We start from the raw sequence: 26998 nt of genomic DNA, 5'->3' as shown, positions 1-26998 counted from the left end.
CACCGCTACAATTAGTCGTTTGGTAAGAGCCGCCCTCAAAGCCACACAAAGGCATTCATTCACCAATTTGGAATTGCCGGCCCAAAGACGGCAGCGCTTCGGCGAATCACCCGCCACGACCGAAGCGCCAGCCAATCAGAACCGCTGCCGGCAACGAGCGCTAAACCGCCTCACGTGCAAGGCTAACCGGCGGCGTGTCAGTCTCGGTTCTTTTGGCCCTGTCGAGGGGTTCGTTGCCTGCCATGTCTGACTGGGAGACGGACGGCGAGGAGGATCAGCCCCGCGCTTCCCATACTCCGCTTCCCCCGACCGAGTGGTACTCGTTGAAGACGGCGGGATCTTCGCAGGCTGCGGGTACTCGAGCAGTGGGAGAAGATAAAGAGGAGAGAGGCGGCGGAAACAGATGGGGCTCGCGGCCGGCGTCTGCCCGCCAGTCTGGGACCTTGGAGTATCGGGCAAGAGGCAGAGGAGGAGGAGGAGGAGGAGGCGGCAAACAGCGACTAGGGTCGCTCCCGTTATGCTTCCCCCTGGATAATGCTCTCGTCGGCACCCTCATAGGTAAGCGGTTGCTGCTGTTGTTTGCCGCCTTTTTAGTAAATAATCGAAGGCGGCGAACAGACCTTAATTCTCCTGCCTTCCGTTTTTCCCCACAACAACCACCCTGTGAGGTACGCTGGGCTGAAGAAGAGTAAGTAACTGGCCCCAAAGTCACCCAGTCGGCTTTTATGCCTAAGGAATACGTAGTGGCACGTTTCTAAACGGGTCTGGGGAGCTAGATCTGTTGAGTCTAAAATCTATTGAGTAATTCCTCGGTAAAACGAGTTAACACGTCGGACATAGCCATGGTTTGTTTAACCTGTTTTTTGTTGTTGGGTTTTGTTTTTTGAAACACGGTTCAGGCTGGGCAATGCACTGAATCGAAGCCAAGCAAACCATGTCAGTACGGCTTAGTGCGTTGGATGTATATGAGGGTTGAATATGTAACCCTCACTAAAAGGAATTAAAGAGGCTGCAGCATTTGTGGGTGAGAAGTAGATTTGGATGGCTTCTTAGCAGCTTTTCCTAATTTAGTCTTTGCTAGAGTTTGGTCTTCGATTTTCAAATGTGAATTGGGGATTTGGGGACCTGGATTTCAAAGCATCTGGAAGTCATTATGCTTAAGAAGCCTCCCTTAGTTGTATGTGCCTATCTAAAACTTTTCTGCTTACAAAGGTTTATCTTCTAAAATTGCTTGTAATTTAGTTGGTTAAAAAAGGAATAAGGAAGACATAACTGTGTTATGTGCTCCTGGCCACTTTCCTTCGTGACCAGAGGCAAGCTCGCCTGACCAATAACCAGCCAAGACACAATAAACTGGGAGAAAAGCTATCAAAGCTTGCTTCTCTCCAAAGTGCACAACACATAATACCTACAACCACTAAAAAATTTAGGCCAAGAAACATTTGTCTTATTCATTCAGTATTGGGAAACCAATTAGTTAACCAACCCCAATCACTCCACATATTTTCATACTTTTGTTCAGGAGCTTTGGCCACATTCCTGATTCCTTTTGCAATATCCATTCTGCTTCATGATTATCGTCTACCTTTAAATCCCAGAAACAAATTTTTACCTTTATTTCCCAGGCTGTTCTGGTGTGTTGTCTTCAGTAATATTGGAAGTAGAATCTACCCCTCATGATTATTACACAGTATTTCACACCCACAAATTCATCCACAATTACAACAATAATAACAGATACAGCAATCACAGTGATAATAACAAAAGATATACATTTACCACCTAATTCTTACAATGTACAATTCTACATTTTCAATTTCTAATGGTATGACTTCTGACTTAGTTATTCATTTTATTTGTAACAAACAACTTTTATTTCTCTGATGAGTCACCACCAACATCTTTGTTCTTCGTCTGGGGTCATCTGAAATTCTAAAAGAGATATTCAAAATAGGTAGGGGTTCTGGTCCACTACCCATTCAAGTCCTTTTAAATGTGGCTTTCAGTCCTTGTTCTGGAATAACCGTCCACCCTCTTTCTAGTCCAGTCACCACCTTTGCTCATGTGTAGTGAGTCCAACCCTTCTCAGCCCTCCGGACAGCAGATTTAATATAAGGAACTTCCCTTCTTTGGTTGTAGAAGTTCCTCCTTCCATTTACGATTCAGCACCCACTGTCCCGGCTGGATCTTATGGACTGGAAATTCCAAAAGGAGTTGTTTGCGCCACCAAGCCTTCCTGTCAAACAGAAGACAGAGACCCCAGTACTTGTTCTACATTTAGCTATTTGTCTCCCTCCTTTGGGAGCCTTAACCCTTTATTAACCCTTTTACATATCAAACATCCCTCTGTAGCCCTTTGGGCTATCCCATAAATTCCAAGGGTAGCATAGAATTTCAAATACATTTCTACGTATGCTTTAATTCCCCAATGATTCCCCTCCTATAGTTTTTGGATCACCATTCCTGCAGTACCTTGTGATAACCACAGAATCCCTTTAAGACCATTTTTGTTGTTTGGTAATTATAAATCTACTATAGCCTCAATCCTTTTACTATCTATTTTCCTTTCCCCTTCAACTATAATATATTCTAGATATTTTACCTCCTTTCATACCAATTGGGCTTTATTTGCTAGATACTCTCAATCCTTTCTTCTGCCAAAAAGTTGCTTTCCCATTTCTTTATAATTCCCAGAATAAGATCTTACAAATCTGGGAAGCTACATAAAAATGTATTTGCTTCCACAGCTTAAAAGTGGAGGAAAGAAAAGGAAGAAAAAAAAAATAATTTGTCCTGTATCAGATAGACTATACTTGTCCATGGAAGCTCTATCAAAAATTGTCACATTTTTCTTTCTTCTCCCCCTTTCACCCTGATTAGATACTATGTTACAAAAATATAACTCAATAACCTTATTGTAAATAACACATTCAGGATTTTAAAAGGTAAAGCACATAGGCTCACCAGTTAGTATTGGGCCAACATTTCTGGAATGCCTTTTGTCTCAGGCAAATAACATTCAAATCACTCTTGTGGCAGCAGGATAGCTAAGAACACCAGGATAGAAGACAAAAGATTGTCTCCCCCTTCCCCCACTCACTAAACCAGACAGAGTAAAAATTTATACAAAACTTTTGCTTGAAACAGCCCTCAGGAGGAAAATTTACATTTACAGAAGTGGCTTGCCAAAACCTCCCTCCTAGGGCTGAACAAAAATAAACCAGGCCCAAAACACTCAGCCAACCCTCATGGCTAAATCAGGATTTGAACTCAAATCCAGCCTTGCAGCCTGTGGCTATTACCCTGTAACCAAATTGGTTTTCTATAAAGATTTCCCTCCCCCTCCTTGGTTCCAAGGAAAAGGAAAACAAATTGGACACACACAGTATGCAATTAATTATCTTTTTTTTGCAGTAGCAAGGAGTCCCAAAGACACATATTTATCAGATGTTAAATAAAACATCATAAGATTGTTCCTTTGACAAGAATACCCTCAAATGCATTATTAAGGATAAATCCAAACTAAAATGCAAAGGAAAATCACTGAAGTATGCCACACATACAAAAACAGAATATCAGAGTTGGATGGGACATTAGAGGTACTCTAGTCCAACCCCTTACTGAAACAGGGAACTCTATCCATTTCAGACCCTATCAATTTCTAACCTCCTCCCCAAAACCTCCAATAATAAAGCATCCACAGTTTCTGGAGAAAATTATCCCACTGATTAATTATTCTTACGGTCAGGAAATTTTAGTCAATTTCTGTTCTTTAAAAACAAACAAACAAACAAGCATGCAGACAGAAACTGCCTCCCCCTCCTTTTCTTCTTCTTCTTTTCTGCATCTCTTACTTCTCCAAGGCAGAAGGGTTAAAAAAGTAACAAACTAAACATGTTTAAAAGGATTGCTCAAAAAATTCACCCCCCTTCAATAGCCCTTCCACCATGGGCTTTAAACCCATTCTTCCTTCCAATGTAATGTTATACTGTATCTGGTGAATTACTTCACCAGGGTTCTTTAAAGTCACCTTTAAAGGATCCATGTGTACCCCTCTTCTATTGCCCTCTTGGGCCCATATAAGAGGGTCCACTTTTCCTTGAATTTCCTCACTTAAGGTCATAATATTTACAATTATTTATCTTTCATTCCCCATAATAACAACCCCCAATTTACCAATTAATTACCTCCTGGCCAAATTGCAGCTCCCTTTAACCAATGCAAAGTTCAGGTCCTTTTACTACTGTCTGGACCATAGCAGATTTAAATATTGTTGCTTCTACTACATGTCCCCAATTCCCTGATCCTTAATCTTCCCTTTCCCAATTTGCATTCCCAGAGGTATATCGTTTAGGGTAAATCTGGTGGTTCGGACTGCACTGAGTACACCCTTTCCTCCTCCAGGGATCCAAGGTTTATCAGAGGTTCCTAAAAAGCTGGACCAAAAAACAGATTAGTTCCCTGATACCCCTAATCCTCAAAATTCACCGAATTTGCTAGTTCTTCCCCCTCCTTCCTCTTAGGGCATTCATTTTCCCAGTGTCCTTCCTCCTTACAAAAGGCACATTTATTTATTTATTTATTTAAGGACTGGGGAAAATTTTTCTCCTAGGGATTTATATCCCCTGGTGCCAACTGGCTGTCCTCACCCCCAGCCTGCCTTACTGATTTCCTGATTACTCTTCCACATCCTCTTTGCAATAATTGAGCCATGATTTTTATCTTATCTTATGTTTATCTCTCTCCTCTTTTCACTTCGCATATACTTTCTGAGCCTCTTTTACCGCTAATAAATCTTCTATTGTTTTAGTTTTCCATGTGTCTAATTTCTGCATTTGTACCCTAATATCTTCCCATGTTTTCCATTGGTCCTAAAAACATTTCTAACCTGTTTTCCTACTTCAATAGGATCTTCTATTAGTATGGACAATTCTTTCCTAAATTGCCTGATTTCAAAACCTGTTAGGGGGAACAATTTTTTTTTCCCTTGGAGAGGGGTTTTCCACACACAAAATAGCAGATCAGAGTTCTCGCCTTTCATCCTGGCCAGGCATAAAATTTCACACAGCTCCTTTCTTTCTCTCTCTCTCTCTTTCCCTCTCTTCCATCTGATTATTTCCATTCTTTTAACACCTTCTATTGTCCTTCTAATTACTAAGAAACTAGCCTTCTTCACCCTTTCTTGCATTTACACCAGACACACACACACACAAAAATTCCAAATGCTTCACCCCAGGCAAAACAATTATTCTTATTTTTAAGGAACTTTTTCAAAGCCAATGAGCTCCATTTCCCAAATTTCCTTTTGGAATAAGACTTTGTTATTTTGTATATTACTGTTAGAGGGTCTCTCCCTCCCCTCCCCCTCTTTTAGAAATGAGTCAACACAAACCCCAAACACACAAACCCTTAAACATCATTTCCACTTTAAATTTCCACTTTTACTCTTTTGGGGCAACTTGTAGCTTGTTCTCCAGGCAGTGGGGAAATGCAAGGAGCGTTTCTGATAGACCTTAACCACTGCCTATCCATTCCCCACTGCTCTAAGCCAAGCTGAGAAGCCTAATTTAATTTATTGGCTGGCCAAAGATGTACTTAGGCCAGGTATGTATAGTAAATGCCTTGTTTAAAGCATTGACTTAAAATACTTCAACATTCTTCCTAAGGGATTCATTCCAGAATGTAAATACCTTTCCTCTTATTCCTTATTGGCTGGCACACTGGCCGGGGAGGCGTCCCTCCTCTTAAAACTCTTATTGCCCATTAACACCCCTCTGATATATAGATACCCCTCTGGTATCTTACCTGTCAAGCTGAGTTGAAGTCCTTCCTTAGGTTTTCACTGGGTCCTGGCTTTCCGTCTCGGGTTCTCCAATTCCTCCTTGTTTGAGCAGGGGCAATCCAACCTTTAGGGCTTGGAAAAACTTACCCAGGTGCGCACTCCCCTTTTGAATATCCCTGGCTGCCAAAGATGGAACGGATGCAAATCCCGGAGGAGCCCCCAAGGCTGTTATGTGCTCTGGGCCACTTTCCTTTGTGACCAGAGGCAAGCTCGCCTGACCAATAACCAGCCAAGACACAATGAAGGCCTTTTGTTTTGTTTATTGCAATAAGCGGGGAGAAAAGCTATCAAAGCTTGGTTCTCTCCAAAGTTTTAACCCAAAATATCTCCTTTTATTCATCCCTATCACCGGCCGCTACATCCCTCCTCTTTCCCCATTGGCTGAGGTAGTATGAGGTTACACTCTTTCCGACCGCCTATACACATTTCCTGATAACATATTAAATCATATTCACATATACAATAAGAATAAGAAAAATTAGACATTTAAATGGCTATTTTAAACTCAGTATATATTTATGTCCCCATTTTAAACTTATTGTTTAAAATGGGGACATAAATATATACTGAGTTTAAAATAGGATCAGCGCCAGGATCAGCTGGAGCTTGGTGCTGATCCTGGTGCTTCTGCTGAGCCCTGAAGAAGCACCAATCAGCTGGAAAGCAGCACTGATCCTGGCCCTTCTGCTGAGCCCAGAAGAAGCACCGATTAGCTGGAATGTTGCAGCATTTGCAGGGTCTTGTGATTTACATTCAGATGCTTGACAACTGATTCATATTTATGACGGTCACAGTGTCCGAGGGTCATGTGAAATGACCAAAACCTGCTGCAACCACCCAGCAGATGGGGGGAATAAAAACCAAACACCCCCCACCCCACGCCCGCTGCCAATCCTCAACAGAAATGCTCACAACAATGAAAACCTCGGACAGGAGGAAGAGCGTGGCCGGGCGGGCAGGCAGGTGTCTTGCTTGGCTGTGGCTTGAGGGGCGCTTTTTTCAATGCCATTGTAACTTCAAACAGTCACTAAGCGAACTGTTGTAAGTCGAGGACTACCTGTACTTTATCACTTTTTTCCTTTTTGGGGGGGGTCATCAAGTTTTTGACACCTTAGTAGGCGACTGGTGGTACTCAGATATTGCCATATCCTAAAAGTGCTACAATGGGTGAAAAGGTTGAAAAGCCCTGACCTAGAGTCTTCAAAAATGGGTAGAATACAAATATAAGGAAAAGGGGGAATGTAGTAAAATGATTGTTTTCCTTCTATAATTTATCACTAAAATATCAGTTGACATTGGAGAACGAGGAAAAAAAATTGTGAAACAGTATAAGGTTTGAGGATTTGTATTTGAAATTTATGGGTTTTTTATTGAATTGCAGACATTTGTTCTATTCTTGATTTTTAAAAGTTACAATGTTGTCAATGGCAATGTACATGTTAAAAGACAGGACTTAAATTGTGACAAAGTTTTGCATATGAATCTATTTCTTTTACAACAGGTCGAGGTGGAACTAAAATTAAGGAGCTTGAGGAATCATCAGGTTGCAAAATACAGGTAAGCTGTTCTAATTCTAAAAATGCTTCAAGAGTAACTTTATGGTCAGTCTGTGGAGAATACAACTAAGAGAATTTGGGAAGAAAACTTCTAATAAGCATATATATTTTAAATAGTTAACTCAGTTAATGATTCTTATGTGTAAATATTTTAACAAATATTTGCAAATGTTTTAAGTCATATATTTTAAATCACTACAAATCAATTAGATTGCTTCATTTTCTAAGTTTTAATTTCTAATCTAAATATCTTTGTTTAGGTTATAAAGGGAAATTATGAGGCTGAAATAAAGATATTTGGTGGAAAGGAAAAACAAACTAAAGCGAAAATGCTAATTGATAATCTTATTGAAAGGCGTAACCAAAACAATTCAGGAGAAAGATGTATTAAAGGTAAGCCTCTAAAACTTGGTATGCATGTTATGTAGGCATCCAGATAATTTTTATTGGTTTAGTAATGAAAACCTATTTAGCCACTTTGTTGATAAGCAGTAATAAATTAAAAGCTTGTAAAATGTATATAATAGTGGAGTATGAAATTCACACCTTTCTTAGGGTTGTTTGTTAAATATTAAAAAAAAATTAATTGATAAAGTCTGTCCTTAAGGGGCCTTGAGGTGCAATTTCTACATAATTCTAGTGTTAGATTTGTCCTGTCCTCATTTAAATTGCCTGGCAATCTGATAGGAAACTCTTTTAATAATCGGAGCCTGATTTTATTTTAACAGATTCCTGTAAATATCAGGATATTGGAAATCCTTCATACGGTCAAAGTCAACCTGTGATTTTCAACTCTGGATTCAATAGTCCGAAACAACCCATTAACTGGGCCTCCCTTCGAGAAAACAAAGCTAAATATGAAGCCATGAAATGGATTGGTTAGTGTAATATTTTTTTAATGAATGATAACCTTAGTAGGTAAACTATTTATCATAAGTCGTTTAAGATTTGGACAAACATACAGAAAAAGACACAGACCAGCAGTAAGCATAGACGGTAGAAATACTGGCATACATGTAGTCCTCCATTTATGAGCATAGTTGGGACTAGATTTTGATCAAAAATCATGACAACATGTGACTGGACTTCATTTTGCAACCATTTTTATGATGGTTGTAAAGTGAGTCATTGTTAAGTGAATTACATAGTTCTTAACTGAATCCATTCTTCCAAATGGGTAAATTTTGGTCATGGGTCTATGGGACAACATAAGCAGTCTTAAATGTGAGTCAATTGCCAAATGCCTGAAATGTGATTAACTGACTGAAGGGTCAGCAGTTGTAACTTTGGACAGGTCGTAAGAAGCTTTTTTTAAGTGTCATAATTTCAAAAGGTCATTAAATGCCCAGTCGTAAGTTGAGGATTACCTATAATATGTTCATATCCACCTGAACTAGTGAGCAGTCTAGCTTCTGTTTTTCAATCAACTTTCCAAATTAGCTAGGCCTCTAGTGACAGTGATGGACCCAAGACCACTCCCAAACTGAACCTCTATATTTAGAGTGATGAGAACTATTCCAGGACTGACAGGGCACCATTCCATTGGATAGATATACCATGCACAAAAAGTATCTTCAGGTTACCTGGATTGAGTCCCAGTTATTTAACCCTTGTCTAGTCCATTACCCTGCCCAAGTACTTGTTCAGAATGCAGGTAGTCCTCAACTTACAACCATAATAGAGCCTGCCCATTATGGTTGTAAGTTTTATGACCAACCTGATTTTACAACCTTTTTTACAATGGTTGTTAAGTGAACCCTTTTTTTTCCCTATGGGCCGGTTTTGTCGAAAACAAGTAAATGCCAGTTTTTATCAAAAGCATAACTGACCGTGGGATGCGGACCAGGTGCCAAGCACCTGAAATGCAGTCACATGACCATGGAAGGGGTGGCCATTGGAACTTTAGAATCATGTACTCAAGTACTGAAGCTACAATGTAGCTTCAGTACTTGAGTAGCTTCAGACTACCAGTAGCTTCAGACTACCAGTACCAACCACCTCACCTGCATTGGATGAAAAGGAGACGTAAAGTTGGGTATAATCTGTAAATTGAGTTGAGCGTCATGGACCTGAGCCAGACATACGGTTCTCTTGTGGTATAACTAATGGTATGTAGGAATGACCATGGGAGACAAAAGAGATGAAATGATCAGATGAAAGATGATATAGCCCACAGCTGCTTAGTGGGCAGAGAAAGAGACCTAGAAACGAACATCTGTAAGTTTTTGTTTTAAAACTAATATATAAAAGAAATTTAAATTTCTGCATATTTATTATATTCATTTTTTTTTGCAAGGCATACTAAAACAGTATTTTCTCTATAAAGGAAACCCCTGCTGCAGTTGTTAGGTTTAACTCGTGAATAGAATTTATTTTTAAAATGCTATAAATTATGTGAGAAATTGAAGCTCTTGTAACAAACTTTTCTGTTACTTTTAACAGATTTGCCTCCAATTGAAAAGTGCTTTTACAAAGAAGCCTCAAACGTTGCTTTTATGTCACAAGAAGAAGTTGATAAATGGCGGTAAGAATTAGGATATAGAAACATATGCTTTATATTTAACTGATATGTTTTAGATATTTGGATCTGGAGTTGTCGATTAAATATTTAGTTAACCCTTCAAAGATACGGATGGATGATTATCATAAAATCAAAATGGGCCATTTCTATATTTCCAAAGATAGATATATGCGGTGTAGTAAAATAATGACTAGCAGTAGGTCATTTTAGTGCTTGCTGTTTTATGAGAGTTACTACGTTTATAGTTTTTGTCATTTTATTATTTGATTATGTATTTTCTAAGGATATTTGGTTTAGGCCATGTAAAAATACAGGAAATTAATAATTCTAATTAATTTGAAAATCAACTTTGTTGTCCTGATTCAGTCTTCACATATGGGCATCCAAGATTAGATGTGAATCAGTATTTGAGCTTTCTGAAACACATAAAGAAAAGAAATTGGAAGAAACCTCGCCTAAAGCTTTTTTGCAAATCTAATTTACTAATCTGATTAATCTGATGTGGTTTATTTTCATAGATTTTTAGTATCAGTGATAACAATATTTAATATAAAACAGTGGAGCAACCACATTACCAATTTGATCTTGCAAGATATTTAGTTTGGAAGATATATTTCGTGCAAAAAGTATTCAGCTTATTCATCAGAAATGAGTGAATCAACATACAAAAGTAGTTTTAATATATTTTAGGCTGAGAAGGTTTACTGGTAGGAATAATGGTTTTTATTCAGTTGAAGACATTTATTTTTTCCCTTTATTCCTACTTTTTTATTGGGTTCAAATGTCACCATAAGAGTAAAGCCATAATTTTATGATTAATTTTAAAGAAGAACATCCATACATATATGCATAAGAAATATTTAAATGTCCGAATATCTTAATCATCAATATTAAAATGTACTATTCAGATTCAGGTGGAATAATTTTGGCAAATAATTTTGATTTTGTGGATCCCTGAGAGAGTTTTGGGGGACCCCCAGGGATCATAGAACCACTAGTATGCCAAACAAATTTCTTGTCAAAAAAGCTACAAAATATTGTTTCAAATTGTTCATCTAAGAAACATAACTACAAGCTAGACCTTGATACTGAATGATAACAGAAACCCCTATAATTTGCAGATTTGATTTCCAAACTATATTTTCAGATTGCAGTAAGAAACGCTCATATATGAATTTATCCATAAAGGCCACTAGAGGCTGCTCTTGCTACACACTGAAGGAAAGGTGTTTTTTGTTTGTTTATTTTTTAAATAATCTTATATAATGAAACTTGTATCTAAATTGTTTGCATCTTAGGGACCCACCATTTAAAAAAAAAAACTTAAAACTGATCCTTGTCTAATGAGATTCTTTATGTTCTTTAGCTCTCTCATACACTTATGAAAAATGCCATTTTACGATTACCTTTGACTTTAGCTGAATATGCTTGTAATTGCTGAATGAGATTTTAGGAACACTACAAATTCTAACTTCAAATTAGAAACTTTTCTCATTTGTTAGAAACTTTATATTTTAACCGATTTTACAGTCTTCTTGAAAGATGCAGACTTTTTCCTGTACCATTGATTGAAGAAAGTGTCTTCTAAAAACTGGCAGTAGGTTTGGCAGTTGTTTTTGAGTTCATCTTCAATTCAAAAGGTCCATTAGCTCATCTTTAATAATACCAGTCCATATCAGTACCCCATCTCCACCTTGATGGCGTCTCAGTCAAAGTGGAGCTCCGTGCCCATTATTGATCCAGCCATGGACCCATCTATCTGGTCTATCAAGGGTCACTTTCATCTCATCAGTCCGTAAAACCTTTGAAAAAAATCTGTCTTCAGATATTTCATGGCCCAGTCTTGCCCTTTCAACTTACATGTCTTGTTCAGTGGTGGTCGGGTTTCAGCCTTCCTTACCTTGGCCCTGACTCTGAGCACTGAATACCTTGAACTTCTGGGCACTCCAGGTTGGTTGCAGTTCTGGAATATAACAGCACTGACGGATAAAGGGTTTCTGGTAGCTTTACGTTTGATTCTTCTCAAATCTTTGGCAGTTAAAGTGCATCTTCTTTTTCTCAATATGTTTCTTGCAACCCTGTTGACTATTTGCAACAAAACGTTTGGTGGTCCATGTTCCAATATCTTAGCAATTTCAAGAGTGCTGCATCCCTCTGAAAGACTTTACAATTTTTGACTTTTCAGAGTCAGTTAAATCTCTCTTTTGGCCCATGTTCCTGAGGAAAAAAGGCTGCCTAATAATTATGCCTAATATGGTGTTGATCTCCTTAGGCCACACCCTCCCTCATTACCCAGATATACTTGCTATGCTTATATCCACTAAGCATTCAAGTTTATACAGCTTGGAGGTGGAAAATATGGATAGAAATGATGATATGGTCAAAATACTCACTTGCCTAATAATTGTGCACACAGTGTACAATCTGAATAAAATCCAGACATCCCAGATTATAGGCTATCCAACCTTGATTTAAAAACCCCTGTGATTGAGGACCTGCAAATCCAGGTGATAGGCTGTTCCACCACCTGATAGCTCATGATCAAGAAATTACTCCTTACTTAGGGTTTGGCTCCCTCTGTAAACTTCAAGTACTATGGAGAATAAAACCCTGTTCCCTGTCCTTTAATACCCTCATGTTCCCACCCACTCTGGCCTTCTCTTCTTTAGGCTATGAAGCTTAATAAGTTCATTAGGATTTAGCTTCCAAGCTTATCCCTATCTTTGTTACTTTTCTCATATTTTGCACTTGCTCAGCATCCCTCTTAGATTATGGTAACCAAAACTGAATATTCCAGCTGCAACCTGACTAATGAAACCTAAAATGGTATTTTCACTTCACATGATGTTGAGATAGCTCTGTTGATTCAATTCAAGAATAACAGAGTTGGAAGAGATCTTGAAGGTCTTCTAGTCTAGAGATCCCCTCTTAAATGTACATATAAAGAGTTGTTGTAGGCCCATGGCTATATCTTTTCTAATAAGTAGTGCATTGAACAATCTATTATAAATGTAGACAATATTTTCATTATGTATATTTTTCCATTAGAATTCTTTTTAAAAACAAATACTTTAAGCATCTGCACACATAGATGAATTTGTGCATTGACTAGAGGTAAGCAAAACATTTCAGAGTTGAAGCATTCAGACATTTTGTTGTGTCTTCCCCAAATGTTGATTTCAGAACACAATTTTTAAAGAAGGTGTAGAATTATATCTTACTTTAAAAGTTTCAGACTACAATGTACAGTATTTAATTCATCCTTTCTCATCGATTTTGATTATAAATTTTTATATAATTGTCCAGAATAAGTTCATGGCATGTGCATAAAATTTCTTGATCTAGCACAAACATCTGATAGCATTCGTATCAAAAATAATAGATAGTCCCTATTGATGTAAAACGTTGATTCTTTGACTTTGGTTTTTGATTTAAGAAAAGAAAACAATAGCATTTCATGTGATGACCTGAAAGATGGTGAAAAACGTCGTATTCCTAATCCTGTTTGTAAATTTGAAGATGCTTTTATACATCATCCTGGTATTATGGCAAATATAAGAAAGGTTGGCTTTCAGAAACCTACTCCAATTCAGGTATTTCTTCTTTATTATCTAACTAGTAGAAAAACATTTCAGTTTACATTTCAGCAAATTCACAGAACTTCCTTATTTTAGTCACAGGCTTGGCCAATCATACTTCAAGGATTTGATCTCATTGGAATAGCACAGACGGGTACTGGAAAGACACTAGCTTATTTAATGCCTGGATTTATTCATTTGGATTCACAACCAATGTAAGAACAAGATGAGATAAAACCTCTTGTATTCTGTTGGAATACACTACTGTTGATAAGTAAGGTAAAGTAGCTCTGCCTACCATAAAATGAGAATGACACCCTGACTCTGTCATGATCCAAGCAATATAGTTAGGTTGTAAATTATGCATGCTTTTTAAACTTATTTTCTTACAATTATGCTTAGGAATATGGCTTTACTCTGATTTGACTCAACTGAATTAAATTTGGATGCAAGCTAAACTGTGGAAATTATCCTCTTGAATTTGGGACTGACTGAAATTTTTAGGTGTCACTAGTTTTTTTTTTCTGAGGATTTCCTCAAGTTGATTGTCTAAAGAAGTTGATACTTTTTTCAGTTCTAGAGAAAAACGCAATGGACCAGGGATGCTGGTTCTCATTCCCACTCGAGAACTGGCCCTTCAGGTTGAAGCAGAGTGCTTAAAATATTCTTATAAAGGATTTAAAAGGTACCAATTTTCTTCCTTTTATTTGATAGGTATTAAAGTGTGTTTTTTCTGAACATTTAGAGTGATTTGGTTAAAATGTTAAGCTATATTCTAAAGTTAAATTATCTTATTTTGATACAGAATGGTTATAACTTCCTAACATCTAGCAATTATTGACAGTACATTCAGAACTATTAGGAAAAGCAGAATAGATAATCAGGAACAGACCTTTCCTATGTGTAATGTTATACTCTTGGATCTAGCTTAAAAGGAGCACCTATTTTAATAAAATTAGTGATGCATTGGAAAAAACACTCTACTTAAGTTTTTCAGGCAAGGGATATTTTATGAGTGGCTCAAATGTTCTTTATCTTGCTCTTATTTAGGAAAGTAAAACATTATGAAAGTCTTTTTGCAAAATTTGGGAAGAATGTAAAATATTAAAAAGATAGTAGTTTGTGAGTTCAGTTCTAAATATTGAAGAAACATTCTTCCTAGCATTTGCATATACGGTGGTGGAGACCGGAAAGGACAGATCAATACGGTTACCAAAGGCGTGGACATTGTTATTGCTACTCCTGGCAGACTGAATGACCTGCAAATGAACAGTTTTATAAATCTGAAAAGCATAACATATTTAGTAAGTATTAGTAAGTATTATGTATTAGGTTGGAACTTATAAAATATTCATATATTGATAACTGGGTGGAACATCTTCTAAGTCTATTCATGCTATTCTCTCCTCCAGTTTTCTTTTTAAATAGGAATATCTATAATAGGGGTCTCCAACCTTTTTGGATTGGCCCAGTGGGAGAGGGAGGGGCAGGCGCCTTATGCGTGCATGCGCAAACGTGAATGTGGCCACACGTGCATGTGCATGTACAAACAGGCTGCAAGCATACGCACCACGCAAATGGGGCTGCGAGCATGTGTGCGAAGTTCTCAGTGACGGTGGTGTCTGTGAGGCTTGTGGCACGACTGTCAGGCTTGCAGCGATGCAACCACCAGTGCAAGGATTGAGCCCCCAGCCCTGCGCAAGGATTGTGCTGCGGCCCACCTACTGCTTGCGGCGCTGCCACTGCCTGCACAAGGTTCATGGCAACATCGCCACCCACGCAACAGTGGCGCTGCCACTGCCCACACAACACTCGTGGCAATGGTGGTACAAGGGGTGAGCACACAAATGTGCACTGCCCAGCCACTCACATGGCCTGGCGGCCAAGAGGCCACAGCTCGTAGTGGGCCACAGCCCATAGGTCTGGGACCTCTGATCTTTAATGTGGGAGAAATAGGTACTATATAGAGCAGGGCTTTTGGCAACTTTAAGACTTGTGGATTTCAACTCCCAGAATTCCTTAGGCAGCATAGCTGGCTGAGGGATTCTGGGAGTCGAAGTCCACAAGTTTTAAAATTGTCAAGTTTGGAGATCCTTGTATAAAGAAAAAATCGGTTGCAGAACCGCCACCACAAAGCTGTCTGCTCTTTAAGGAGTTTTAGATCTATTTATTTAAATAGATTAGAAAGATATAAATAAATCTAAGGAGTTTTCGATATATCACTCAGTATTTCCAGATGGATTTTCTGCCAAAGTCTAGTGTAGCCCAACATTTATCAGAGATTATATTTGAGTGGCCACAGCAAGTTAAACATGGGGCTATGCTGTTTTTCCTAGAAGAAAACCAACTTTGCTAGCATTGATTGATCCAAAGAATCAGATCCAAAATTAATTTTAACTACTATTACAGTGAGCAGATTAAAATCCTAATACAAGTTAACTCCAGTCTAGAAATGAATTAGTTGAGTTTGAGTTGACATATAGTTACATACTAAAATCTAAAACTGGTAACAGTATTACCTATGATTTTTTTTTCTCAAATAACAAGCATTCTTTGATACTCTGTAAAGGCCCTCCAGGTTTTTTAAAATAAGAATGAGATGTAACAAGGAATCTGTTCTTCCAGTAGATGCTGGCCTACTGACAATTAGAAAATTGAATTCATCCCTGTGATGTTTGAGATATGAACTACCTCAAAGTGTGGCAGCACTGGGTACCTTCTCTTAGGTCAGGGGTAGGCAACATTAGCTCTTTTATGACTCATGGACTTCAACTCCCAGAGTTGAAGTCCATGAGTCATAAAAGAGCCAAGGTTGCCTACCCCTGTCCTAGGTTATATTCCAATAGCAGGAGAAAACTGGAGGGAGGGATTTGAAAAAAAGAGATTTGCGTAGTTCAAGCCAGGGAATTCTTGCTCATAACAGGGAGACAGGGCGAGGAATGACTTAAAGGCTGAGGTGGCGTAGTATTGATGCAATGTAATTCATTTATAAAAATAATCTGTTTTAATATTCATTTTTTATTATTTTTAAAAGTCTGTTTATTCCTTTGTTCTTGTTATGCAAATGCCTATTGTATTCTCTAACTTCCCCATATTCTGCCCAGTTACATTACATTAGTTTAAGGACTTTACAAATATTAACTGGGCTTTGCTGGTGAAAGCAGAACAAAAGAATAATGCAAGAAAATTAAGTATAGAAATATAGTCTACAGTTAGTAATTTACTAATTTTCAGATTTTTATATCAAATGTCAGATCATCAAATACATTGAAATCAACAGTAGTTAACCAGTATTTTTCATAGGTATTGGATGAAGCAGATAGAATGCTGGATATGGGTTTTGAGCCTCAAATAATGAAGATTTTGCTAGATGTACGTCCTGATAGACAAACAGTTATGACCAGGTAATATACCTTTGAAGGATATTATTGCCTAAATATGTACTATACAGAAAATACATAATTTGTTTTATTTCACATTGCAAAGAAAAACAATTTGTATATCTCTTTGTGGCCCTTTTATTTTAAATTGTTATTTTTATTTTAAATTGGAAACATAGAGCCTTTGTCACATCTAGAAAGAATATTTGACCCCAGACACCATGTGGTTGTTTCCTTGCCTAGAGAATAGAGTAGAATTCTTTATTGGCAAAGTGTGATTGGTCATACAAGGAATTTGTGTCCGGTGCATAAGCTCTCAGTGTAATACTACAATAAAGTGATAGATCATATATCATAGATTATAGTTACAATCATTAATCATAAGATATAACAAGTGATAAATCATAGATACCTATAGAAGGTAGTAGGAAAGGTGAGAAAGATAATATCAATACAGCCCTGTTGTTGTTAATTGCGAAGTCGTGTCTGACCCATCGCGACCCCATGGACAACGTTCCTCCAGGTCTTCCTGTCCTCTACCATCTTCTGGAGTCCATTTAAGTTCACGCCTACTGCTTCAGTGACCCCATCCAGCCACCTCATTCTCTGTCGTCCCCTTCTTCTATTGCCCTCAATCTTTCCCAGCATTAGGCTCTTCTCCAGTGAATCCTTCCTTCTCATTAGGTGGCCAAAGTACTTGAGTTTCAACTTCAGGATCTGGCCTTCTAAAGAGCAGTCGGGGTTGATCTCTTCTAGGACTGACCGGTTTGAACGCCTTGCAGTCCAAGGGACTCGCAGGAGTCTTCTCCAGCACCATAGTTCAAAGGCCTCAATTCTTTTGCGCTCAGCCTTTCTTATGGTCCAACTTTCACAGCTATACATTGCAACTGGGAAAACCATGGCCTGGACTATACGTACTTTTGTTGGCCTACTACAGGGTTAAATATTTTTACGCCTAAGACAGTGCTGTGTGAATTAGGAATTCAGCAGTGTGATGGCACGGAGAGAAAAAACTGTCTTTGTGTCTAATTGTTTTGGCAAGCAATGCCCTGTAGCAGCATCCAAAAGGGAGAAGTTGAAACAGTTTATGTCCAGGATGTGAGGGGTTTGTGGTTATTTTCTCAGCCCTCTTTCTGGTTCAAGCAGTGTACAGATCATCAGTGAAAGGCCGGCTCCTTGCAATTGTTTTTTCTGCAGTTCCAATTATCTGTTGAAGTCTGTTATTACAGTAATATCTATTAGACCATTATATTAGTGTTATTTATTTATTTTTCACATTTTTGAACCACCCATCTCCCTCAGAAAGGGGCTACTATACAGAATATCCACTGTTTTCACATTAGGCCAGTAAGTCAGCATATTGGCTGCATATCTGTTGTAAACACTTCTCTCTATATTTGTTACTAAATTGTCAGTAGCAAATGTTTCTTTCTAACCCCAATCCCTCTTTGAAGGTATATGGGGCAGGGAAAGTATGTTCAGACCCTGTTGGTTAAATAATTCCAATTTGTGGGGTCTAGTTAGCCTTCTCTGCCATTGCTCCTGCCCTGTGGAATATTGTTCCCCTGGAAGTAAGACGGGCTTATTCTCCTGGTCTTCCAAAAAGGAGTTAAGACATGGCTCTGCAGCCTTGCATGGGGAACCCAGGAAAGCATGCAGCCCCGAGGTTGGTTACTCCCCTGAAAGCCCCCCTTTTGCCTTTTAATTAATTTTAATCTCTTGCCCCCTCTTTAAAAAATTTAAACTTTGATTTATGTTATTTTATATTTTAACATTTTATTATACACCGCCTCTTTGAGGGAGAACACAAAAATGTGAAGAATAAATAAATAAATAGATAGATACACATACATACATACATACATACATAAACAAGCAAATATCTCATTCGTGCTAGCATAGATTGGTTCATTTCCAAGACATGACCTTTTTCTAAGAGTTAATTTTTCTCTTTGGCAATATCTTATTTTCCTTTGTAACAAGACCCTCTTTCACTATGGAAATAGAATAGTGGTATCATGTTTCTGAAAGTACTGGTGTCTGTTTTTTCAATTGACTTCCATGATCCACAGAGTTATTAAGTTTACTGTGTAATTTTTGGAAATACATAACACTTCAAATAATTTAAAAGCTGTTTTAATCTCTTTGAAAGAAATAATTAAATTAGATTTCTTATAAATGCAAAGGATGAATGCATGCATGAAAATGTTTATGAAATGGAAGGATGCCAGATGCCGTGACATGGAACAAAGCAGTTAAACAAATAGTAATAAAATCCTTGGGTTTCTTTAGCAAGTTTTAAACTCAGCTGGATTGATATAAGTTTTTTTTATAGAAATAGCAAGAGAATTAGAATAGGGGAAATAATCTTAAAATATTTTAAAGCATTTTATTTTAATTCCACCAGTGCTACGTGGCCAGATGGTGTTCGCCGTCTTGCAAAATCATACTTGAAAGATCCAATTATTGTATATGTTGGAACTCTAGATTTAGCGGTGAGTTGTGCTGAGCATTAATATTGTACATATCCATAATTTATACCAAAAATGTCTGATCTTACTATCCATATGTGGAAAAATACTGTGTTTGTGAAAATGATAATAACACAAAATAGCACAATAATAACCCACTTTAAGAAGAATACGCTAAAAGGAAATTTCAAAGTTTCAAATTGTGTGTGTATGTGTACACACACACACACACACACACACACATCAGTAAAAAGGAAGCGATCACCAGGGAATAAAACACCAAGGTTTTAATAAATAAAATCAAGCTTTCGATGGCTAACATCTGCCATCATCGTCAGGATACAAGCCAGTTAACTTCCTTTTTACTGAAATGTATGTACCCAGGAATCGCTATTCTTCAATTTTTAATGTAATTATATATATATATATATATATATATATATATATATATATATATATATATATATATCCAAATTTCTTTTTCAGAAATTTGGATTTGTAAATGTTTCGCAGTTGCGACTTGAGCCAGCTTAACGCCCCTAGTTGGGGGGCTGCAAGGCAAAAGAGATTGTAAAGAGTAGAACTGCATTATAGCAGTTAAAAAAAATGTCAAGGTGTAATCAATCAGACCGGTCTGTCTGAAAAACTTCCTATATATATATATAAAAGGATATATGCAGTGTTATCTTCATTTTAGATGTCAAAGGGGTTTCATTTTACCGAAGTTTAGGTGTATGCAACAATATCATTTCATTTGTCAATTGCTGAGTAATTTTAAAAAAAATCAGTACTATATTGTCAAAATGAAAAATTTATAAAGTAATTATTTGAAGAATAGTCCTACAGCAATGCTCTGTCATTTCTAAACCGCATGCATATTATTCAGAAGTCTTTTAAATGTTCTACTTTGTTTCCACATTATCTCAGTATCTACAATTCTTATAAGCAGCTTTGACAATATATGCAATAAGCAATTAATTTTGTAATAAACTTTGTTTTACAGGCAGTGAATACCGTGGAGCAAAAGATTATTATTATTCCAGAAGAAGAAAAAAGAGCATTCACACATCATTTCGTTGATACTATGAAGTCTGATGACAAGGTCATCATTTTTGTCGGGAAAAAACTAACGTATGTAGAAAAGCTTGACACAAATGAGCTTAAATTATAACAATTCTGTAGAGTCCAGTATTATTTGCTCTAGTAGTTCACCTACCAGTTTTCCCTCAGAAATATCTTTTTTTCATCTTTTCCTATTTGAGTATTTAACTGGCATTAAGATTAAAACTTTCTATAGTAAAGCATGTGCTATATACGTAGCTAACTAAAAGTCTAATTTAAACGTATGTTCTTTAAAGATAGCTTAAATTCTAAACATGATTGTCCTTTTCTAATTCAATTATTATAATGGAAATTAAAGGAAAATATCTTTAGTGCTTCCTTAGGTTGTCAAAGCCATAATATAGTTTGTTTGCTTTTGGCTTAATTTGACATAACATGTCAATGTTAGGTGCAAGCCAATTCACTGTGGATTATTCAACAAATGAAGTGAAAAAAATCCTTTGCAGGAATGAGCTGTCAAGTAATTAGTGCTGTCAATGTACCCTGGCTTATTCCTCTACAGCAGTACTCTAAAAGTATAGTGTCTTAGTTTCAGTTCAGGTTTGTAAGCATTAGCAACTGCTCCTAAGTTAATCGCTGTTCAGTGAAGCTGTTCCTTATATTTTCCTTACAGCAGAAGTCAAGAGTACTTTTACCTGAGCCTACAAATTACCTTTTGATTTCTCCCCGCCAGTGATACACAAGGGCACTATAATTTATAGAATTAGGAGTTTGCTAATCTTCAATCAATAGTTGCAACCTATAGACATTTGATTATAACAATGACTATTTCTGGAGTATTTTCTTCATATAGTAGTTTATCTCTTCCAGCCATTAATATTCATTGGAATCAAATTCATTGATAAATTTAGCAGTGTTCTTTGGCAGTCCTTATCTGTGTGACTGTGGTCCTGTATACAATCACAGAGGCTGCATCTATTTTTATTGGCCTCACTTTTTGCCTCCTGTGGTTATCTTGGAAACAGAAAAGATAAAAGCTACAGTATGCTTCAAATTTAGTGAGCGAATAGCAGGATGACATACTGCATAATCAGACTCATTTATTTAAAGCGGGCTAAGAGTGATTGAGGGATAGGAGGTCACAGATCTTCCTTTTGACCTTACAAAGGACTCCAGCAAGCTCTGGTATCACTTTAAGTTTTTTTTGTTTTTGTTTTTAATTTGTGGGGAAGTTAAGGATGGGAAGAGGAGGCAAACAGCTCCACCCTTCATTTAGCCTTCTCCTCATCTCACACAAATTAGAAAAATAATAAATCCAGCTTTGCAATACCAAAGTAATTGAATTTGTAAGACAATTCCACACTATTTTCTCTAAGCAAACTTTAAAGGTGGGAAAGGAAGTGCTTTGCCTTCCAAAGACTTCCTAGTTCTTCTCCATTGAACAAAAGAAATTCTACTGCTGAAAATTTGGCTATTTTGCTGCTGGAAATTGCATTGAATTTCTATGATAATCCTATTTTGTTGGTTCCTGTAATTAGAGCATACCTATATAAAGAATTTATAAGATGTTCAATGTGAAAGTCTGTTTTTAAGTATAAAATTAGATTTTGACATATTTCAGTTATCTTCTAACATAAAACTTCAACTGTATTTTCACCTATAGCACAAAAATCTGGAGAATCAAAAATGCTTTCTTGTACATTCTAGAAGGAAAACTCTAGAATATTTGAGTTGTATGTATTTTTACTTAATACGATGATGCGTTTCAATGTTGTGGAATAATTTGGTTGTTATAAATCATATATTAAAAGATTTTGCACAGGAATAATACTCTTCCTGTATAAAACTAACATTTTTATCACTTCAAACTTATTTTTTTCCCTTTCTCACAATAGTAATAATAGTAGAAATGCCATTTGGGAATGGGATTTTTCTTAATAATCAGAAACCATTAAGTTAGAAAAAAAATGATAAAATTGTTTTCAAAAGGGCTGATGACCTTTCTAGTGACTTTGGACTTCAAGGAATTCCAGTTCAGTCTTTACATGGCAATAGAGAACAGTGTGATCGTGAACAAGCTTTGGAGGATTTCAAAAAAGGTAATCGTAATTAATCAATATAACATAATGCTATTATGTAACAATCAAAATATAAACTCATTCAGATCTTTATTACAGGGTTTGAGCAACTTGGAAAGATTTCATCAGAGAATTAATAACAATAAAATCCAAGTTATAGAATTAACCTTTTCATATTAAATGGTGCTATTGATAAGGACAGGGCCATGAGTTTTTCTTTCTAGACCAGATCTAATTTAAATACAATCAACTACATCACAGATTTGAGAGGTCTTTTAAAAAATAAGACACATCTCAGGATAATGGGCTTCCTTGATAACCTACATCTACAAAAATGGTTTTATAGAAAATGTTTGCCCCATACTGGCCAATCCATATCAGCCCATCTATATGAGATTTTAACCCTGATCAGCCGCTTTAGCCTCACTCATCAATTAGTATGAATCTTTCCAATGAAAAATTTATTTTAGCCATTATTAGAAAAAATAAGGCCTGTTAAGCATGCAATATGAAATCCGACAAACTTAAGTTTGGCCATGCTACCGTGTTAATAAGATGCACTAATGGACTCTGTTCTCTTCATTCAAGTGAGTTTTACAAAATGTTTTTACAGCACAAATGGTTTCCTCCTCCCCAAAAAAGTCTCTGTCTTCCATTTGTATCAGAAAATACTTCCCTGTGCTTTTTTCTGGACTCTGCTACTTCAGTGAAGCTACTTCAGTGCTACTTCATATCTCTCTTTCTCTCTCCCCCCCTCCTCTCATATTATTATTCCACCGTTACTTCTGACTGGCCCTATGAATGTTTGCTGCAAATTCATTCAACTTGGCCATCTTGACTTTAATATAGTTTGTTTCAATTTTGATCAACTGTGGTGGTGTTTAGAATTGGTAAAGTCTGATCCTCAAACTGTATATAAGGCAAGTGAGCATTTTCATAAAAATGTTAGGGTCTGGAACAATCCAAGCGGAAATAGATTTTCATAAGTGCCAATTGCTAGAAAAACCACAGATAAATAACACTTCATTCAAATGTATTGTGAAAAATTACCAGTTTTTATTTTGCTTGTTCTAGGCAAAGTTCGTGTATTGATAGCGACAGATTTGGCTTCCCGTGGACTTGATGTGCAAGATATTACACATGTCTTTAATTTTGATTTCCCTCGTAACATTGAAGAATATGTTCATAGAGTGGGCCGTACTGGACGAGCTGGGTAAGTCAGACTTGTTTCTTTGTTACCAAGTAGAAATTAGGAGTGTTTTCATCAGCATATTTTTGCATCTTATATCAGATGCATTAGAGTACAGGGAAATGTAGCAGTCTCTCCCATGACAAGATTCATCAGCTGAACAGATTTCTGTTTTTCCTGTTAAAAATAATTTATTCCAAAGAGTTACTTGAGGAAATGAGAGGGAAAAGAAAACATATTTCTATGTAAGTATACTTTCAAATACATTGGGTATTGGGACTTTCCTGCCAGTCAGGTTTGCAAGAATGTTTTTCTCAAGAGTTAAGGACCCTGTTGTAAGTAGAGGAAGTGTAATGGCTCAGAAGTTAAAGACACTGGGCTTGTCATCTGGAAAGCTGGCAGCCTGGATTCGGGATCTGAGTGCCGCGTAATTGGGTGAGCTCCTGTTACTTGCCCCAGCTCCTACCCACCAAGTTTGAAAACATGCAAATGCAATTACATAAATAGGTACCACTTAAGTGGGAAGATAACTGCATTCCGTGCCCCTCGGTGCATAGTCATGCTGACCACATGACCATACAAATGTCTTTGGAAAATGCTGGAAAATGGAGATAAGCACTGCCTCCTAAAGTCAGACACAACTTTACCTTTGTAAGTAGATTGGACTATGTCAGAAGGGAGCAGATGAGGATGGATTGCTTTTTAGTAAACTTTTTTTACCCACTCTAATCACCTGGAACTTCAAATATCTAAATGGCAACCTGTGTTCTGTAGCAGGAGTCCCCAACCCCAGGTCCGTGGACCAGTACCAGGCCGTGCATGCCAGCAACCTGTCCTCACAAACAAGCAAAGCCCCATCCGTGGGATGCAGGCAGCACACAAAACCACGTCCCCTCTGGTCGGCAGAAAAACCTTTCCACGTAACTGATCCCTGGTGCCCAAAAGGTTGGGGACCTCTGCTCTATAGCTGTTGTATCATTAAAGGTCTCCAAAATATCATTTACTCCAGAATGTTCATCTTTATTACGCACTCAGGCAGGAGTGGCTAAATCTGTTCATTTTGGGTTTTTTCCCATGTTTTGAATGTTGATACTCTGATTAAAAATACAGAGCTATCCATTTGATGTTTGGCAGACATGGACCCTTTTTAGCAGTAAGACATCTTTTTTCCTGTTTCTGCACAGAATAAATTATAAAGATAACATGTATATTTTCTGTCATAATCTGCTTAACTGCTACTTGGGTAGAAGTTTGATATTTATCACTGATGCATTTCAATCATTCAGAAATTAGCAATCCGTTTTTATTACCTAAGAGTCTAAAGGCAGAAAATGATTTAAAAATGGAAATTTTAATAAATTATCAGTACAGGTCTATAAAAAGGGTGTCTTACAGAAAAATATTTAAACCCCTTCTTTATTTGGGGGGAAAATTGGATTGATGTTAAGCAAAAACAAAACACAGATATGAGCTATTTATTTTGTTTGTTTCTTTTACATAGCCGGAAAGGAGAAGCTATAACACTTGTAACAAGGGCTGACTGGCGAATTGCATCTGAGTTGATTGACATTTTAAAAAGAGGAAACCAGGTAACATCATAACTAAGCTTGTTGCTATTTTTTTCTGTTCCTCCTTTTACCCTTATTTGATTAAAATAATATAAAACATTAAACACACATTTAAATTGATTTTTAAATTTTTGACTAGTTTCCAAAATTGAACTTAGAACTCTTGTGTAAATGTTTGCTATATTACAGAATAGCTTGTGGTTAAAATTTGTTGCTGCTACAAAATGTATGTTAATTTGCTGTTTTGTTATTTAAATGTTAGGTTGCAGTTTTTATTTTATGTTTTATATTATACTGTTTAAATTTGTGATAGGACTTTTTGCAAATTTCAGTATAAAGACTAATCCTAAATCATTACGAAATATTTTCATATTCACTACAGTATTATAGACTGATTATAGTAACATGAATCTCCTAGTTTAAATATATTGTTTCCACAAACAGAAGATAATTTGTTCCATCAGATTTTCCTTTCCTGCCTTTGTAGCCTTGAATTGTCTCCACAAAATATCACAGGAGGAAATTGCTCAAAAGTTAGAAGGAACTTAGATAACTGATTTATACATCTGAGTTCAAATGTCTTCCTCTGATATAGCCAATAAGTTCAATACCCTCCATATACTACAGAAAGACCTCCAGAATTTTTTACAAAATACTTTTTTAAAGATACAGACAGTTAAAAAAAAAGAGTTGTATCAAGTTGATTTTCTGTTTTTGCAACTACTGACGAGCTCTTATTCAACGTGCATTTTTAGGAGTAAATGCTCAAACCTAATTTAACTTGATGCAAACAGGATTAATTTATCTTTTAGAAGATATTTATAGAATATATATTACAGAAAATGTTTTATAGAATATTTTCATGATTTCTTTTAGTTTATAGAAATTGAAAATGTAGTAATTGTTGATTTAATTTTAATAGGTGATTCCTGAAGAACTCATTTTGATGGCTGAAAGATATAAGCAATTCCAGTTGAAAAAGGAAATCGAAAATGGTTTAGGAAGGTCTCAAAGGCGACCACAGAAAGGTTTCTAGACTATCTGGAAACAGTATAAGTTAGTGCCTATGGAAAATTCAGCAGAATGACTTGTGTGCTATTACAACAACAAAAAAGTATGAAGCCTGATTTTCTTCAAGAAAGGTGCTTTTTCATTCTTTCTCAAACAGATTAAGTTCTGTTTGGTACCAGATTTGAAACAACTTAAGAATATTCTCTGCTGCTTTGAATTCTATGATACTATGATGACTGTTTTGAAGAAATTTGAGAATAAACACCTTTGTAACGTACTCTGGGATTTACTTTATCACGTTGTCTCACTTTGGCAGCAAATATTAAAAAGCACTATTACCTCAAAAGGATTTTCTCCTCTTTAATATCAGCACATTGGCTGTTGAAATTTAGAAATAACATAATAAATTATGGTGCCTTGTAATTGGTTTAAGTTTGCCTCATTTGCCTTGTAAAGTACTTGTGCTTTTGATTTAAAAAGTAATTTCAGATTAATGGCTTGTAGAACATATTCTCCATCAGGATGGATGTAGATTCCACTGATTGGGTAATTTAATCCCACCTGCTCAGACTAAGACAAAAAAACTCTGCCACGCCTCCTTCTGAGTGTGACTTCCCAGTTTTTGTCTTAGTCTCGTGCTCAGCAAGACGCTTTTCAGAAGGCTCCTAGCTAAGTTTGATTCTTTCCTTTTTTTTTTTTAGGCTATTCAAATTAAAATTGGATACTTTAAATTCAAATTGAT

At 36.7% G+C, this 26998-nt stretch overlaps 1 protein-coding gene across 1 annotated transcript; it reads left to right on the top strand.

The window, feature by feature from the left end:
- Nucleotides 1-208: 208 nt before the first annotated feature.
- DDX43 (DEAD-box helicase 43) lies at nucleotides 209-26603 on the top strand. Its single transcript, XM_039346583.1, has 16 exons — nucleotides 209-558; nucleotides 7344-7399; nucleotides 7659-7791; nucleotides 8127-8276; nucleotides 9841-9922; nucleotides 13356-13512; nucleotides 13594-13712; nucleotides 14072-14182; nucleotides 14660-14801; nucleotides 16801-16901; nucleotides 19285-19372; nucleotides 20352-20479; nucleotides 22400-22509; nucleotides 23563-23701; nucleotides 25179-25266; nucleotides 26168-26603. Exons 1-16 carry the CDS (start codon nucleotides 243-245, stop codon nucleotides 26279-26281), a joined length of 2034 nt encoding a protein of 677 aa, XP_039202517.1. The 5' UTR covers nucleotides 209-242; the 3' UTR covers nucleotides 26282-26603.
- Nucleotides 26604-26998: the final 395 nt, after the last annotated feature.

This window comes from Crotalus tigris, unplaced genomic scaffold, assembly GCF_016545835.1.
Source record: "Crotalus tigris isolate CLP2741 ecotype Arizona unplaced genomic scaffold, ASM1654583v1 scf7180000018016.4438896, whole genome shotgun sequence".
NCBI classification, from domain to species: domain Eukaryota; kingdom Metazoa; phylum Chordata; class Lepidosauria; order Squamata; family Viperidae; genus Crotalus; species Crotalus tigris.
Note: the sequence above shows the minus strand (reverse complement) of the source record. Positions and strands in the feature narration are given on the sequence as shown.

Coding starts and splice junctions, on each gene's coding strand:
- DDX43 (XM_039346583.1), top strand. CDS start 243: ATGTCTGACTGGGAGACGGACGGCGAGGAGGATCAGCCCCGCGCTTCC. Junction 13,713..14,071: donor CATTTGGATTCACAACCAAT/GTAAGAACAAGA, acceptor TACTTTTTTCAG/TTCTAGAGAAAAACGCAATG. Junction 14,802..16,800: donor TGAAAAGCATAACATATTTA/GTAAGTATTAGT, acceptor TATTTTTCATAG/GTATTGGATGAAGCAGATAG.